This window comes from Triplophysa rosa, linkage group LG22, assembly GCF_024868665.1.
Source record: "Triplophysa rosa linkage group LG22, Trosa_1v2, whole genome shotgun sequence".
NCBI classification, from domain to species: Eukaryota; Metazoa; Chordata; class Actinopteri; order Cypriniformes; family Nemacheilidae; genus Triplophysa; species Triplophysa rosa.
The window spans coordinates 112,347-131,042 of NC_079911.1; the positions used below are offsets into that span (position 1 = coordinate 112,347).

The following is an 18,696-nucleotide window of genomic DNA, read 5'->3' on the forward strand; positions in this document are numbered from 1 at the left end:
GATTTTTTATCCAATCGCTCGCAGTATGTGAGAGTTGGGTGGCATATTTCATCTACTTTGGTTATTAATACTGGAGCCCCTCAGGGATGTGTGCTAAGTCCATTACTTTACTCACTCTTCACTAGGGTTGTAACGGTACACCGGTATGGTGGTCTATCGCGGTTTAAACGTGCATGATTACTATACCATGAACAATTGCATATCTACGGTTTTATATAAACAATGAAAAAAAATCACCTGTGCAACTTTTTTCCTCTTGGCGGGTCACACTCTGAACTTGTGTACACTCAGTGCACACACGTGCAGTGGAGAAAATGGCAGGGACACATCCTGTTCATCCCCCGTCGAAAAATAAGTTAAAATCTGCAGTATTGGAATACTATAGATATAGAAAAAACAAACGCGGGATTGTCCTCGAGGACTGATATCCAATTTGCAAAAAATGTGGACGCGAAATGGCTGCAAAAGGAGGAAATATATCCAACATGTTCGCTCATATTCGCGAACACCATCTCTCTGTGCAGATAAAGGTATAACTTAAGTGTATAGTTTCCATGACGCAGTGGACACATTGAGCAGTGAAAATCAAATGTACAGTACAACACGGATGTCACGTAAAACGGGATGGATTGGATGGATAAAAAAGTAGATATGTGAATATTAAAGCGTGAAAAGACTGCCATATAAATATGTAATTTGCTTCTTTCTGCACGCCTCTGTGTGGCCCTTTTTATCTATGACATACTGAAGTATGCATGACACTAAGGGCGGTTGCACACCCGGGTTCGATTAACATCATAGTTTGGTTCGTTTGGGTGATGTGAACGCTGTCTTCTGAACCCGGGTGCGCACCCGCGAGCTGTACTCCCGAGTCCGCTTAAAAAGGGAGATCTGGGGTGCGGTTCATGTGAACATGCCAAAAAAATCTCCGGCAGAAAGCCCGTTCTCTTCGGAAAAATCGTAATACTTTTGCGGCAGACAAATGCAAATGTGTTTCTGTATCTTTTCTTTGCAAGCAAAACCAAAGGTTCAAAAAAAGAACAACAAAAGTGATGCGAGCAGCTACATCCATTTTGGCGCCTTGTCGCCTTCATAGCGGTAACCCAGCAACATGAGTACGTGGCCGCCGCTTGATGACGCAAGCGCACCGCGGTTCATATGCAAAAATTACAATGTGAAGGGGGAAGAAATTGAACCAGGGTTCGGTCCAGGCAATTGCACTAGATATGAAAGCGGCCTAAGCATCTACTCTGACATTAACTCCAGGTCGGCTACAACCCGTCAAAATAAAAGTTCTGTTTACCTGATAACAGAAATATTATTATTGTACATTGTTAGGGTTTAAACATTACCATTGTTTTGGGTAATGTATTTGTATTACATCATAAAACAGAATCCAGAAGGAAAAAAATCCATAGTTTCTGATGAAATTTTATAGGACACTATTATTCTTAAAATTGCAATATAATTGCCCCTTTTTGTTATTAATAAAGTTTTATGAATTCAATTGATCTTTTTTGTTAATAAAACAAACGGATTAAAACCATTAGACCATTTGAATTGTATATTATAAAAATAATATATAAACTAATATAAAAAAACCTTGTTCTCATTCTTTTAAGGGTCTTTGCTACTGGTATAAAACCATAAGCCGCAAAACCGTAAAACCATGGTGTTTTCTTAGACGATTATCATACCGTAAAAAAGTCATACCGTTACAACCCTATTCTTCACACGTGACTGCCTAGCCTCCCAGCCATCCAATCTCATCATTAAATATGCTGATGACACTACAGTAGGGCTGAAACGATTCCTCGAGTAACTCGAGTTATTCGAATACAAAAAAAAATTGTTGCCTCGAAGCCTCGTTTAATCCATTTAACTACAGTACACACGGAGCACTGCGTTTCCATTTTACATTAACAGAAATTATTGGCATACGTTTCCGTTGGTGCGCAGGCCTGCACGGCAAAACCCAGGTTATTCTGCGGGTTTTGCAATGGATCTTATTGTGAAATGAACAGATGCGTAAAATCAAAACTGGCTATGACCCGCTTGCTTAGTGTCGGAGCGCGCGCAGGTTTTGCCGCGGTTGCGGAGAAACATCTCTTCATTTGCGCTCCTGTGCACATCTTCTGAACGCGCATTTAGTGCAGCTGTACACATTTTAATCTGGACAATGTCAACAAGTAAGTTTCACATCAACGAGTCGGAAAAAGTAAAGTTTTTATGGCAATCTGAATAGGAAAGCCAATGTAGGTTTAAACAGTTTGTTTCAAATGGAATTGTTAAGGACTGTAAGGGTTAATACGCCACTGACTGAAGTTACTGCAACAAGAGCTTTTTTATTTAGTATTTAGCTTTCTTATATCATTTAAGTTTTCATTATTTACTGATGTTTATTTCAATGTTTTATATGCTGTAGCGTGCCGTTTCACTGATGGATTTGCGCGTTAAACATTGACGGATGCTTCATCCTCATTTATTTCAAATATCATATTTCAATTATTTAACAATTTCAAGTATTTAAATAAGGTCTATATTTCTCTTCCACTCGTCATGTGGTTGCTACACGCAAATATAATAATATAAATATTATTTATATAAATAATATATATTTCTCAACCACCGCGGTCGATTTGTTTATTACCACCGTGGTGGTAAAAAAACTGCCACCGTCACAGCCCTAATAGCTTATTGAAATGGTGAACTGATATTTTACTTAGTTTTAGTCTATTTTACGAGTGAAACTTGTTTTCCGGCTGCATTGAGTCCATCAAACTAGATGCGGACTAGTGGACACCGAATCCTGTTATTTACACATGTCATCTGTCTGTTCTGCGTGTCTGCGTGAATGAACTGCACAGTTTAACATGCTACACGCGTGATGCTCATGAATTTGTCTGCGTCTGCGCTGAATGAGGACATGAACTTCACCTCCAGAGTTGCGCTGAGAGTTTATTTCACAAACATGTTATTGTTTGAGTGAAGAAACAGACATACTAAAAAATAAGCGTCTTCTGACAACCTGCCAAAATAAAAGTCATAGGCTATTGTTTGAAATTATTATTTCCATTTTTATTCATGTTTCTTATTTATATATTTGTATTGTATTGCATTTTGAATTTAATATGGCAATGGAATGTACTAAATGGGTTTAGTTTTCACAGATATTAATGTATGCTATTTCAGCAATAAAAACAAATTGTTCTAAAAAGGAAACAAATAAGTTGTTTTACTCATTTTAAGAGACCTGTCTTATTTTCTCTTGTATATTTAGTATTGCTTTTTAATAAAGAAAAAGTACTTATTATCCGAATACCCGATTAATCGATGGAAAAATCTGTAGAATACTCGATTAGTAAAAGAATCGATAGCTGCAGCCCTACACTACAGTGCTGGGACTTATCACCAAGAACGATGAGACTGCTTACAGAAAGGAGATTGAACATCTGGCAACATGGCGTATAAAGCACAACCTAGCCCTTAATATCAAAAAGACCAAGGAAGTGATTGTGGATTTTAGGAAAAAAAGACAACCTAACTATACCCTACTTTTTGGATTCTTACTAGGGCTGTCGCGGTAACCGCTGTATTGTACTACCGCGCTACTGACAAGCCAACCGCAGGTACAGGAACTGTATCATTTTCCCGCCAACTGTTAGTATCGGGTGTTTCAAAGGCGGAAGCAATGGCAGGCGCTCTGGTCCCAAAACCTAATGTAACGTCGCCAGTTTGGGAATACTTCGGCTTTGAACCGAATGAAAAGGGAGAGCCAGCTAATTTAGATGAGCCAATATGCAAAATTTGCATAAGAAAGGTGCATGTAGCACGTGGCAATACGTCGAATTTGAGGTATCATCTCGCTAACTGCCATCCAGCCATCGAAGCGCAGCTGCCCTCGCAAGCGTCAAGTCGCAGAGCAACCTCAAAAAAGACAGCCGAGGCCGGTATCAGCCGACAGTTAAGAGTAGCTGAATCTTTTGCGAAATCTGTCAAATACAGTCGTGAAAGTAACAGGCATAAATGCCTTACAGCCGCTGTAACACAGTATCTCGTTGAGGAAATGGTTCCATTCCGCACGGTCGAGAAACCTGCGTTTAAGTCAATGCTTCAAAAATTTGATAAGCAGTACGAGTTGCCAGGTAAAACCTACTTTTCAGAAACTGCTGTGCCAAAAATGTATAGCATGGTAAAGCAGTTGATAAAAAGCGAACTTATAAATGTCGACTTCTACTCTGCCACAACAGACATGTGGTCAAGTGTCAATATGACACCATATATGAGTCTAACTGTTCATTATCTGAGCACTGACTGGATTCTAAAATCACATTGCCTCGAAACCGTGTTTATGCCCGAGAACCACATGTCGGAGAACATTTCGGAAGCTCTACGGCACGCATTTGAAGAGTGGTCCTTGGATGAAAAAAAGCTGACCTGTATCACCACAGACAACGGGGCAAACATCGTAGCAGCAGTGAAAAGCTGAACTGGTCGTGGCTGAACTGCTTTGGTCACAATTTACATTTGGCTGTCACAAACGCAATGGCCAGCGTTAGGGATCGCACAGCCTGAGCAATGGGCCTATGTCACACCTTGGTGAATACATTCTCTCATAGCTGGTTAAAGAGAAGAGATCTGGCGTTAGCACAAGCAGAACTTCAAATCCCTCAGCATAGCCTCATACTGGTGAGTTATGAAATGTAAACTATTCTGTATAAGCTATTACACTGTTAAATTAATAATGCACTAAAATGTCTAAGTACAGTAAACTTAAATATAATTTAAATTATATTAAAATGACTAAAACCGAGCTGGACATAGTATGTGTCATAACCTTGTTCTTTACAGCGTAGAAGCAATAAATAGGAAAAGAACAATGAAATAATATGGATCAATAAAAATGTAAACTTCGATTAATCAACTCATGCCTGCTGCTGGATTAAATGCATTTTTCGTTAAATATAATATAATCAAAGGAAAATTATTTAAAATGATTAAAAGTTAAGCTAACAGTTAGGCTAATTTCAGCTCAATGACGGAATGATTTAAATTTATTTTTGTTACGTAAAAATATACTGAAACGAATAATAATTGAAAATGTAGCCTAAAGTCAATTTTGGGAGTTCAGCGATTTAAAATATTTTTTTGTTCAGCGATTTAACGGCCAATACTCTGTTTAGGATTGCGCTACGAGATGGGGCTCCAAACAGAAAATGGTGGAAAGAATTTTGGAGCAAGTCCCTGCTATCAGAAGAGTTTTGGATGACCGGCGACACCACCATCTAAATCCAAGCTGGCAAGATATTGCTGTGCTCGAATCCGTGAATGCAGCACTGAAACCCGCCGCTGAGTTTACGGATCTGCTGTCTGGCGAGAGCTATGTGACCGTGTCATCAGTCAAACCCGTGCTGAAACTCCTTACAGAGGACATCATTAAACAATCAAACGAGGATACCACACTGACATCGGAAATAAAGCAAAAAATGTGCAGTGTTCTCCTGGAGAAATACGAACTAGCTGCCTTGCAAAAACTTTTGGCAAAGGCCTGTTTTTTAGACCCTAGATATAGGGGGGATCATATTTTTGACACTGGTGCAAAATCAGCAATCATCGAAGAGATGCTGGGAATGTCGGAGGAAGGAAGAGGCGGTGCCAGTGAATCAGTGGGTACAGACGAAGGGCAAGCTGAGGTGCCACCTGCAGCAAAGAAAAAGACTCTTGGAGACCTGCTGAATTCACGGACAACCTCCGCGTCAGCGTCCGTACCTAGAAGAGTTCGCGCAGATAACGAGCTTACGTGCTATTTACAAGAAGAGCCAATAGACTCTAACGCAAATCCACTCTCCTGGTGGCGCGAAAACCAGGGCAGATTTCCGATGCTTTCCAAAGTCGCTCGCAAGTACATGTGTATTTGTGCGACCAGCACACCATCAGAAAGAGTTTTCAGTGCCGCCGGAAACATTGTTACACCTATACGTTCGTCCCTGACACCACATAAGGTTAATATGTAATATGTAGGACATGATAAGCCAGGTTTAAATCACATCCCTTAACGCTCAAGTGAGCTTTTTCATTTATTATTTTATTTATTTTTCCTGTACTGTATTTTCATTTACACTGTTCATCATCACTCATGTGATACTTGAGTTCTTTCGTTTTTCAGATTGAAGGCATGTTCTTATTGCTGTGTTCGGCATTTTGCATTGGACAAAAAACATTTTATAACCCCTTTCTCTGTCATTTAAAAAGTGAATTCTCACGTGACATAATAGCCTATTTATTTCCATTTTATATTTTTTTGCTGTATTTTGACTTAAACAGATTTTTTATGTGATAGGCTAATTTAGTTTTTCAGATTCAAGGCATGGTCCATTGTGTTCTGCATTTAACAATAAACAAAACATTTTAAGGCCAGTCTCTCTGTCATTTAAAAACAAAAAATATATATAACATCACAATAACTACTACTCAATAAATCTTTAAATGCACCAAAATTATATGTCAGGTAATTTGCAAAAAAAAGGTAGGTGGGGCGGTACAACTGCCAACCGCGCTATTGACCCAGCCATAATTACCGCAAGGGAAATTTCCCAACCGCGACAGCCCTAATTCTTACTACATTGTAGGTTGCTCTGTTGTTATCTTGTTGTTATTAACAATGACAATAAATTCAAATTCAAGCAAAAAGAAAGGAGTTGTGTTAATACATTATTGTGTTGATTTAAGTTTGCAATAATAATTTTTTTCCGCATGTTCACAACACAATGTAAAGATAACTATGTAATGTATTATTATTATTATTATAATTAGAGGTCGACCGATATGGGGTTTTTCTCTGGCCGATATGTTTGGCCGATTTTCTTTTTTCCACCATCTCAATAAAAGCAAAAGTAACCTGCATGCTTAAGCCAGAAGTTTTGTCTTTTAACAAAGCATGGCTGCAGAGCGTCTCACACGAAGCCTCAGCGAGAGATTGCGTGTGAGAGATTGTTTTGCTAATAGCAGTAAGTGAATGATCACGACAGACAGACAGTACTGTACTTAACTGTGAGCAGCGTGCAGCTGAAGAAGTTTAACCAGAGGAAATGATTTATCGGCTATAATATTTCAACCTAAATTTACCGATATGGCTGATAATTTATCGTGCATCCCTATTCAATTTGCAACACTTGAGTTGATACTTAGTAGACATATAGTCCTATCCTGACAAATAGAAATCTACTGAAGCTAACTCATTAACTGAATCTATATGCATATAGCAGTGTTTCCCATACCATTACCTTAGGGGGCGCCCCGCCTCTCCAACGGCACCTCCCGCCCCCCTTGAAGGTCAAGTTCATTAAATTTTTTATGTAGCATTAGATCACAAGAGAAGTCATTTAAGGTCACCTTTCCTATATAACATGTTTATACCTTGTTCTCGTACTAAACAAACTGAATAGCATTATGTTATTAATCTTATTTACATGGCGGCATGTCATTTCTGTTTCTACGTGGTCGAGCCTTTACAATCCTCCTCTGCTCTCTGTATCGAGTTCTGACCCGAAGCACATACACAGGTAAGCACACTTTCACCAGTGGACAGAGAGCGCGTGTGGGAAAATATGTCGCGTCAACCACCTGAAAAGCAGATTAAAAAATTGAGTTTTTAAACGCTCCCAGGGGGGTGAACATACGCATGCCCTGCCCCTGACAAGCAACAGTCCAGTTACCACCGGATGACAAGTTTTCACCCAGATTATCCTTCCTTCCATCCGGACCGCAAGACACAATGAACCATTAAAAAAAATCAGACTATCTCTGTGGTTTAAATTGAACAGCGCGTCTACATAACTGAGATGTACACATCACGCGCACTCAGGGACATTTATGTTGATTATATTTTGCCGTTATATCCTCTATATCTTTATTTAGCGCCAAATGTGCTTCATTTGAACCCTTTCCGATCCGTGAGCGCTGCTTCTCCAAAAGCTTCAATTTAATGCGATGCTGCGCTAATCTGTCGGTGTACAGTATGTCATTAAAGTACCGCAAGAGCGATTCAAGTGCCGACTGCTCCGTATGCATCTGAATAGCTCTCGCGGTACTTTAATGTAACACGCCAAGCAATTCGCGCAGCCCTGTATTAAGTTGAACGCATCTGTTACTGAAGCCGCTGATTAGCTTGTTCAGGTGTGTTTGATCAGATCTGGGGCTAAACTCGGCAGGAAAATGGATCTCGCGGGCCAGGGTTCAGAACCACAGGGTTACAGTATAACCTTTCTGTTGTTTAAACTTGGCGAAGTGATATGGAACTGTAATGCGGTCAGCAGACCTGGAGCACCTTCATAGGTGTGCATTTACCGAAAGTTAATGTATACCCATAGAACGTTTGTCAACCAATCAGATTGAAGCATTCAACAGCCCCCGTGGTATAAGATTTAATAACGGGTTTTTCATTCGATATGCGTGAGCTTATTCTGAAATGGTTACAAAATCTAAATGCTAAAAAACGTTTTTCAAACTTTGTTTTAAAAAAGCGGTAAAACTCACATTTTTGTACATCATATTACTGAAAATTATTATACCGTGCATTTGGTATTGCAGTTAGGTGATGTTGCAAAAATACTGGCTAATTTTTACTTTGCAGTGTTCCGTTATATTTTTTCATTAAGGCCGCATAAATCCCTAACCAAATCCTAACCGAACAAGCCTGAACAATTTGCTTTTATTTGTTTTCATATGAAATTTTATATTTATGTTAATCTTATTGGCCTATAGCCTACCTTGCGTTCTTGTGCCTCATTCATACATTTTTATTTTTAATTGACGTCTTTGTCATTTGCAAAAGGCAATAATATATGATACAGAATAATAACCAAAAAAGGAGAGATTATTTAGCAGTAAATAAAGGAAGGCTGTAATAATACTAAATCGCACTATTTAGCCACCTAAAAACACTGCAAGGAAATATCTTTCACCCTGATCAACCCTATTTTCACGACAAAAAAAAAAAATGCACATGACATTACATTGCAGTATATTACGTCAGGTGTCTTTACGGGATCTTCATGGGATGTGTGTGAACGCACGCACAGATTCCAGAAAATCACTGGCCGTGTGAAAGAACCAAATCTAACGATCCCAGGACAAATTCCTGGACACATTTTCCGTGTATTTTGCAGGATCTCTGTGTGAAAAGGGCTTTACAGTGTTTGGCACAGTGTCGCAGCTGCTTAGGGCAAAAATGAAAACCGCAGCTCCCGCTATGTTTTCCTGCAGTCTTCGGTCACATTCATTTGTAAACTGTGTGCTCTTATTTTATCCATTTGATCGAAAGATCTGAAAAAGCCCCTATATTTACCCACCCATAAACCTTCCCCTCGAAGAAATCAGGACAGAAGTGGTCAAAAGTGAACAAAACAGACGGACTAAAACACCAGGAGTAAACAGCTACATGTCTCCTCCATCCACGTGTGATCCGATCCACCAAAACGCATCTTAATACCACGTATAGACAGGGTCTAAGTGTAAACTGATCTTTCTGACACAGCACAGAAAAAGATACAAATCACTAGCTTAAAACCATTCTTTAGAGAAAAATACTCATTTGAGCCTGAGACTTTTGCCCAGTATTGTTGAATTGACTTGCACAGATGAACATTGAACACCTCACAGCAAAACTAGTAATGTACTTGATTTCATGGGGACTGTGTGTTTTGGCTTCAGTTAATCAAGCAATCATATCCAGTTAGAGCTGAAACAATTCCTAGAGTAACTCGAAAACAAAAAATCAGCCTTGTTTAATCCATTTAACTACAGTACACACGGAGCACTGCGTTTCCCCACGGACCGTTATTACTGACGCACAGCCTGCTAAACTCTGTTCATGTTACAGGCTCTCAAGTCTCACGCATTCCCCGTGAGACACACGCATTTGAGTCTGTTCACACGCTCACACGTATGTCTCATGCTGATAAATAAGTGATATCTTATTGAAATGGTGAACTGCTATTTTACTTAGTTTTAGTCTATTTTGCGAGTGAAACTTGTTTTCCGGCTGCATTGAGTCCATCAAACTAGATGCGGACTAGTGGACGCCGAATCCTGTTATTTACACGTCATCTGTCTGTTCTGCGTGTATGAACTGCACAGTTTAACATGCTACACGCGTGATGCTCATAAATTTGTCTGCGCTTTATGAGGACATGAACTTCATCTCCAGAGTTGCTCTGAGAGTTTATTTGAGAACATTTACTGAGTGAAGCTAACACTAAAAAATAAGCGTCTTCCTGACCTGCCAAAATAAAAGTCCAGTTAACTCTGTATTTTTATGCGGACAAATATATTACTATTTAATAGTAAACTAAAACTAATTTATATAAACTAAATGCATCATGCATAAGCTGAAGTTAGTTGTTTACCTTTGAAATTATTCTTTCTATTTTTATTAATGTTTCATATTTATACATTTGTATTAGGCCTATATTGCATTTTGAATGTAACATGGCAATGGAGTGTACTAAATGGGTTTAGTTTTCACAGATATTAATGTATGAAATTTCAGCAATAAATATGTTAATTTTTCTAAAAAGGAAACAAATTAGTTGTTCATTTTAAGAGACCTGTCTTATTTTCTCTTGTATATTTAGTATTGCTCTTTAATAAAGAAAAAGTACTTATTATCCGAATACCCGATTAATCGATGGAAAAATCAGTAGAATACTCGATTACTAAAATAATTGATAGCTGCAGCCCTATATCAAGTTATGGTATGAAAATATCAGTGGATCAATGACATGACAAATAATACATGTGCTTACATCTGCCCACACTTTCCAGGCGTCCAGTGCTTTCTGTACAGTTTCTTCATATTCTGCCATAGTCGCCTGATGAAACATAACATACACTGTGTGTCAATGACTGTGTGTGTGTTTCTTAATTTATAAACATCAGTGACAGTGTGTGTACGTTTATTTGTTCTCCAGTCAGTGCGGTTACCTGTCGTACTCTGGCGATGGGCTCATTGTTGGCAGGACAGTATGAAGTGATTACCTGTATGACACACACACACACACACACGCACACACACGCACGCACACACACGCACACACGCACGCACGCGCACACACACACACACACACACACACGTTAAGACTGTCACTCGTGTTATCTGACACAGGTGTTTTTATTAGTGTTTTTGTTTCAGTTCAGTTGTTCATGAGTAACGTTTCACCAGTGCTGATCGCGCCACACATACGCACGCACACACACACACACACACACACACACACACACACACACACACACACACACACACACACACACACACGCACACCAGATCAGTCAGACTCTCACAGTTTAGATCACGCAATACAAAGAAATACTTCTGCGCGTGGAGGAATGACGCGCGTCTGCTTTCACTATAATTAGCGCGTGAGGCGCGTCAGATCCTCTTACCTCTCCCGTTCCCCCCCAACAGCCGTTATAAACTCCGGCATTGTCCTCGTGCAGGTCTAACTCTTTTAACCAGCTGTACTGAGGCTGGTTGATAAGCAGCGTGGACATGTTCGCGACGGCGGGTCCGACACGCAGCGCGAGTTTGTTCAACGTGAAGAGTCGCGCGAATCTCACCGTCAGCACGCGCTGCATCATGAACTGACGACGAGGAGCACCTCTCAGAACCACGCGCATGCGTGTCTCAGGGTCACGTGATGTACGGCGTTTCCAATTGGTCAGATCGGACGTCGCCCCTTTCGCACGATCATATTGTTCAGGCAGTCAATAAAATACAAGTATGACCTTGTTATTTCATGAGGGAAAATAATCTGATTTTGCATGTTTACAAATTATACAGAATTTCAAACGAAAAGTAACTGAATTGAGTTCATTATTTTTTTCCTTTTTATTGAATAACAAAAACATTACAAACAAGCTGACATATAATTAACATTAAAACCATCGAATGTACGTCACGCAGTGTTGGGGAAGCTACTTTGAAATTGTAGTTAGATAAGCTACAAGCTTCTCATTAATAAAAGTAGTTAAGTTACAGCTTAGCTACCCATTTGAAAAATTAGTTAGCTACACTACAAGTTACTGTAAAAAAAGTAGCTAGCTTCTTTGAAACTACTTTTTTATTTTTTACAATCTCACATTTAAAAAATACAGGAATGTAATATTATATAACATATTATATTATAGCAAACTGTATAGTAAATTTCTTAGACACAGTACCGTTTTTTTACTTTAGTAAATATTAAAGTATACTACAGAATGTATAAAGTGTATGAATTTACTATATCTAGATACTACAGTATGTGTTAATAGAGTGTGATATTTACCATAATATTCGACAGCTGTAATATACTACAATTTACTATAGTAAATATTAAGTAGCCTACTATATTTTTATGTGATGTGAGTTATTGACTAATGTTTTAAACAAATAGAGAAGTTTAAAACAATGTAATACAATACCATAATCGTTGTATTGTTTATTTATTATTTTCATTACATAAGATTCATATTTAATACTTAGGATGGGTGTTTCGAACTTAAATATTTACCCACTCATGTACGTCCTTTGCGATCTCTTCTCGGTGATGCGTAAAGCCGCATTACATAGTTACTGCAGTAGATGGCGATAATGAGCCTTACTAGTTCCGTTTATGATACAGTAAGAAGACGTGACAGCGCTGCTCTGAAGGCAGAACGGGATGCAGCTTTTGGTCGCGCTACACCGTTACTGTCTTAAAAAAGAAATTAACTCCTGGAAAAGATACACTGTTTTAAAAGTAGTTGAGCTACAGCCAAGCTACTGAAAAATGTAGTTAGCTACTCCCCAACACTGATCGTCACGATATGGAAAAGAAGACAAAAACAACTTCCGTTTCATGCTGACTTTAATAATTTTCTATTTTTTATTTAATGTTGTGCCGGAGCGCAGCATTTTTGACTAAATAATTTGCTTTGTATATTTCCTATTGTAACGTCTTTATAATAAAGGATTGTGTTCTGCATCATATTTCATTTTATTACAGTCAAGATAATCAGAGCATGAACGTTGCCAGAATCACATAATATTTGTAAAATGAAAACGATAGGAAGCACCCTTTTATGTTGATGTCATATTTCATTTTACTTCGTTTAAATGAAAAGCTATTAAAATAAATATTATGAATGAACTAGGATTGCTTGTATTTGAGTGACGCGTCCTCAAGTCCTCTGCTGCTCTATTTGTAATTTAACCAGATTGCGTCCTCCCGTCCTCGAGTTCGATCTCCCGAGTCTGAACTTGCCAAATCCGATCCAACATACAAATAGTTCTTCGCGTTCTTGGAATTGAGAAATCGAGCAGGTAATCTCGTGGTGCCTGTATGAGCAGAGTGGCGCAGCGGAAGCGTGCTGGGCCCATAACCCAGAGGTCGATGGATCGAAACCATCCTCTGCTAGGTTTTATTCTGTGACACAGCACATTCATCACGCGACTAGAAATATATACTGTCTAAGTGAAGTCAGTTCCAATCAAAATTATACGATACAGCGGAGTACTCACTCTACCCGCCCCCCCCCCAACATACACATTTAATTTTAATATACATATCAATATATGGGTATTTGACAAATAAACCGTAAATGTGTCCTATGGTGTGACGTTACGTAGCACACATTTAGAAAAAAAACAATGAAGATAAATCTCTCTTATGCTATTTTATGTTATGTTAAATGGTAATAATATAAAATACCATTATTCACAGTTTGTTTTCTAAATTTTTGCAGTCACACCTAGAACACATGGTACAGTTTATTACCATATGGTGACTGGTATCACTGACATTGGCATTGAAAATCATCCAATCGACAAATAAATGTGCACATCAGACTTCTCAAAAGAGCCTGAAAACTCTTGCTTCACATGATGTCACTTACGCTACGCCAGCTATTGTCAAGCAAGATTCTCAAACAGTCACTAGAGATGACCTGAAGCTTTTCAAACCTGGTCCACAATATCAAGCAGTATAATAAAGACTCGTGCAATATGTTGTAAAAAGATTTCTTAACATGATCTGAGCACAGAAACTTATTAGTTTGAGCATACACCATACAACAGTGTCTTTACATGTCCTCATCATCAGTAATAAAATGCCCTTGATATTTTGTTTCAGTACTTAGTAGTAGCCCTGACAGATACAATCTGGAAAAAAGAGGTCCTCATCCTCTTCTGTTCTACATTTCATGGCAACACTCTTTGACACATTATATTTTAAACCATATTCACACGTAGAGGCTGTTGGCAGTCAGCACTGGAGAAAGATCATCTGCATACATTTGATGGTTCATTACCAAACATACAGCCAGTTTAATCATCTCTTAATGTCACCATGAGCTCATCTGCTCTTCATGTGAATGAGTGACGTGTGTTAAAACAGTGACACCTGCTGGCCGGACTGTTCAACAGCACGAGACAACCACGAGTGTTCACCCAAAAATGAAAAGGTAGTGGCTATTTGCACAACTAGTGACATATGCTATTTACACTAAGCTTAAATAGCAATAGGTTCTGGTTGCACTAAGTGAAAATAGCAGCATTTCTTAGCGATATGCTATTTACACTGACCGAAAATAGCTGTATTTTCTTTGGATTAAGTAGAAATTGTAGTTCCATGCTATTGGTACTTATAAATATAGTGTTAGATAACGTAATTATTTGCATCTCAGTATTATTGTGCATTAAACATGATGCTTTACAGTGTAAATGTAAATCATTATATTTATAACATTTATTAAAATGGTGGCAACTTTGAGATATTAAAGCCCTATAGGTCTCAGCTCCTAAATTATTTAAGAGAGCTGAAGAGGTCTCCTAACCTAGTTAGAGTAACAAGATGGCAGAACAGAGGCAGATACCATGGACTTTATAACAAAGAAACAATGTGTTGGAATGATATGATGACATGAAATAATATAATAATATAAAAAATGTTAAATCAATTTTTTAAGGATTTGCAGCTTTGGTCTTTTCTTTATATACTATAATATTGTGATTCAGCAGATTCATTTTAATTTTTAAATTAACAGTTAAAACTCAATTAAAAGTGTATGAAACCAAGCCAAAATTGATACATATTTGTAATATTTTTGCGCAACTTTTGCATCTCTGTCGAGATCTCTGTTTGAAAAATGAAATTGCAGGTTACTTTATGTATTTATCTTCATATGGGTTGAAGTCAACCGATGTTAAATTTCGCACAAAATGGTACAGCTCAATATATCAATCACTATTATAATCTTACCGCTGTAAATCAGGGGAAGGTAGGCAGAGAGTTTTCAACACTGATGTTTATGTACAGTGAGGGAAATAAGTATTTGATCCCCTGCTGATTTTGTAAGTTTGCCTACTTACAAACAAATGAAGGGTCTATAATTTTTATGGTGGGTTTATTTTAACTGATAGACACAGAATATTAAAAAAAATCAGGGGAAAAAATGTTATATAAAGGTAATAAATTGATTTGCATTTCAGTCAGTGAAATAAGTATTTGATCCCCAAGCAAAACATAACTTTGTACTTTGTGGAGAAACCCTTGTTGGCAAGCACAGAGGTCAGACATTTCTGATAGTTGGTCACCAGGTTTGCACATGTGTCCGGATACATTTAGTCCACTCCTCTGTCAATCTTTAAGGTTTCTTGGCTGTCGCTCAGCAAATTGGAGTTTTAGCCTCCTTCACAGAGGTTCTATAGGACTAGGGTCTAGAGACTGGCTAGGACATTTAATGTGCTTCTCCTTAAGCCACTATTTGGTTGTCTTGGCAATATGTTTTGCGTCTTTGTCATGTTAAAGGCTCATCCATGACCCATCTTCAGTGACCTAGTTAAGGGGAGGAGGTTCTCGTCCAAGATTTTACGGTACATGGGCCCGTCCCTCAGCCCCTCAATGCGGTGAAGTCATCCTGTATACCTGTAGCAGAGAAAAAGCCCTAAAGCAGAATGTTTCCAACACTGTGCTTCTCTGTAGACATGATGTTCTTGGGCTCATAGTCAGCATTTCTCTCCCTCCAAACACAGGAGTCCATTTTGGTCTCACAGCAGTGCCAGCACTTTCGCCAAAGCCTTTTCTGAATCATTTTTATGTTCATTGTCAAACTTAAGACGAGCCAGGCGGGCCTTCTTGGGCAGGAGGACCTTGCGGGTGCTTCAGGATTTCAGTCTACTGTGGCATAGCGTGTTACCAATGTGTTACCAATGTTTTGCTTGCTAACTGTGTTCCCAACTGTCTTGAAATCATTAACAGGCTTCTTCCGTGTAGTTCTGGGCTGATCTTTAACATTTCTCATGATCATCTTTACCCCATTGGGGAAATATTGCAGGGAGCTCCAGAACAAGGGCATTTGATAGTTATTTTGTATATCTTCTATTTCCAAATAATCACACCAACAGTTGTCTCCTTCTCACCAAGCTTCTGTCTGTAGCCTATTCAAGGTTTGTGCAGGTCTCCAATCTTGTCGCTGACATCCTTTAAAACCTATTTGGTCTGGACCATGGTGTTGGAGAGGTTGAACTGGAAGATACAGATTCTGTTGGCAGGCATCTTTTATATACATAACAAGCTGATTTAGGAGTACTTTCTTAAAGTGACAGGACTAATCTGTGGTCCATATAGGCACATAACCAATCTGTGGAGCCAGAATTCTTGCTAGTTGGTAGGGGATCAAATACTTATTTCACTGACTGAAATGCAAATCAATTTATAACCTTTATATAACATTTTTTTCCCCTGATTTTTTTTAATATTCTGTGTCTATCAGTTAAAATAAACCCACCATAAAAATTATAGACCCTTCATTTGTTTGTAAGTAGGCAAACTTACAAAATCAGCAGGGGATCAAATACTTATTTCCCTCACTGTACTTGCCCAATAACTAAATTTGGTTTATTTTACATCACCGATACGTCAGTCAGTCAGGTTTTGACTCTGATTAAAAAATACGCACACATGTAACTGAAGAGCTGTAACACTATACAGTTTATAACGATATTTATCCTTAGAATTTTGTTTAATATTGATCATAATAGTTAGATTCAGAAATTGAAACAACAGCACATTTATTTTTTGATTGTCAATACAGTAGAGTTTTTCGGTCTGATTTGTATGAGTGGCTAAAAAATTCAATTGATCTGTTGGCTTTTTCTAAAAATGATATACTTTTTGGAATTATTATGAAAGAGTTACACATTGGACTTTTGTTAAATAATATCTTTATTTTGGGGAAATTCTATATTCATAAGTGTAAGTGCCTTAAAACAAAACCATTGTTATGAATTTTTCAAAAATAATTGTAAATAATTGGGTAACACTTTACAATAAGGTGCGATTTGTTAACAATTAGTTAATGCATTAGCTAACATGAACTAACAATGAACAATACTTCTACACTATTTATTAATATTAATTCATGTTAATTTCAGCATTTACTAATACATTATTAAAATCAAACGTTGTCACTGTTAACATTAGTTAATGCACCATGAACAATGCACCAATAACTGTATTGACATGAACCAACATGACCAAGGATTAATAAATGCTGAAAAACTCAATTGTTAATTGTCAGCTAATGCATTTACTAATGTTAACTAATAGCACCTTATTGTAAAGTGTAATAAAAGTCCAATTAAATCGAAAGTTGGAAGAAAATCATTTAAATTGGTTGAAGAACGTGAGCTATTAGAAGACCCGGCTGTTTAGTAGGTTAATTGTTGTTTTCTTATCTTTGTTTTATTTTTTTATTTTCACTCACTCTGTACTTTTGTTTGTCTTGTTCTTAATTTAATATTTTTTGTATGTGCTCTGTTTTCCTTAGAACTTCTTATTTAATTTGCATATATATAAATACAAAATAAAAGTTTAACATACGGGCCCTGTTTCTTGTGTCCGGAAGATGCGTCCAATCAGAGTTCAGGTCGATGACGCTACAGGAAGTAAGCGCGCACTGTTTCCGTCAGGAAGAAATGGCGGGTGATGGAGACAGAATGGAGGATCTGGAGGATGGAGAGCTCGAGTCTGATCATGAGTCTGTGGAGAAGCGCGTGCAGGTGAAATGTCTGATATCTCGTTAGTTAGAGCTCTTCAGTTACATGTGTGCTATATCTTTTAATCAGAGTCAAAACCTGACTGACTGACGTATCGGTGATGCCTTTGCAGGGTGTCGGTAAAATCCTTGGTGTTTCGAGTCTGACGTCATCACGCAACCGTGTTTTTGGCAAGTTTAACAATCATAGGTAGTTTAGATGGTGTGGGTTAGGGTAAAGGTTTTGTAAGACTCGAAACACCAAGGATTTAGTGAGAGCCGATGCTGCAGTGATTGTTGTGTTTAGAACACACACACACACACACACACACACACACACACACACACACACACGCACGCACACACACACAGGCTTTGGTTGACTATCCCCGTGGGGAAAGTCCATAGGCGTAATGTTTTTATACTGTACAATCTGTATATTCGATCCCCTACCCCTATCCCTAAACCTAAAGATCATAGAACACTTTTTGCATTTTTAGATTTGTAAAAAATATTGTTCTGTACAATTTATTAGCTTTTTTGCCCCTGGGGACCTCAATTTTGGTCCCCACGGTGACACGAGTCCCCATGTGTTGGTGTGTATTCAGGTTTAGGTCCCCACCGGGATATACAAACATGAAC

General features: G+C 38.2%; 2 protein-coding genes and 1 non-coding gene across 3 annotated transcripts in view; 2 read left to right on the forward strand and 1 right to left on the reverse strand.

Moving 5' to 3' along the window:
* The window catches only part of aldh7a1 (aldehyde dehydrogenase 7 family, member A1), a 41,788-nt gene extending 30,121 nt beyond the window's left edge, over positions 1-11,667 (reverse strand). The window contains exons 1-3 of the mRNA XM_057320500.1: positions 11,443-11,667; positions 10,984-11,037; positions 10,806-10,871 (exon numbers count right to left, since the gene is read on the reverse strand). Of these exons, the coding sequence (XP_057176483.1) occupies positions 10,806-10,871; positions 10,984-11,037; positions 11,443-11,637 (315 nt within the window). The 5' untranslated portion in view covers positions 11,638-11,667. The remainder of the gene's footprint in view (positions 1-10,805; positions 10,872-10,983; positions 11,038-11,442) is intronic.
* Positions 11,668-13,364: 1,697 nt separating this feature from the next.
* trnam-cau (transfer RNA methionine (anticodon CAU)) lies at positions 13,365-13,436 on the forward strand. The gene has a single exon. It is a non-coding gene; the product is annotated as a tRNA-Met (tRNA).
* Positions 13,437-17,954: 4,518 nt separating this feature from the next.
* phax (phosphorylated adaptor for RNA export) overlaps positions 17,955-18,696 on the forward strand; it is an 11,148-nt gene continuing 10,406 nt past the window's right edge. The window contains exon 1 of the mRNA XM_057320502.1: positions 17,955-18,079. Coding sequence (XP_057176485.1) covers positions 17,996-18,079 — 84 coding nt within the window. The 5' untranslated portion in view covers positions 17,955-17,995. The remainder of the gene's footprint in view (positions 18,080-18,696) is intronic.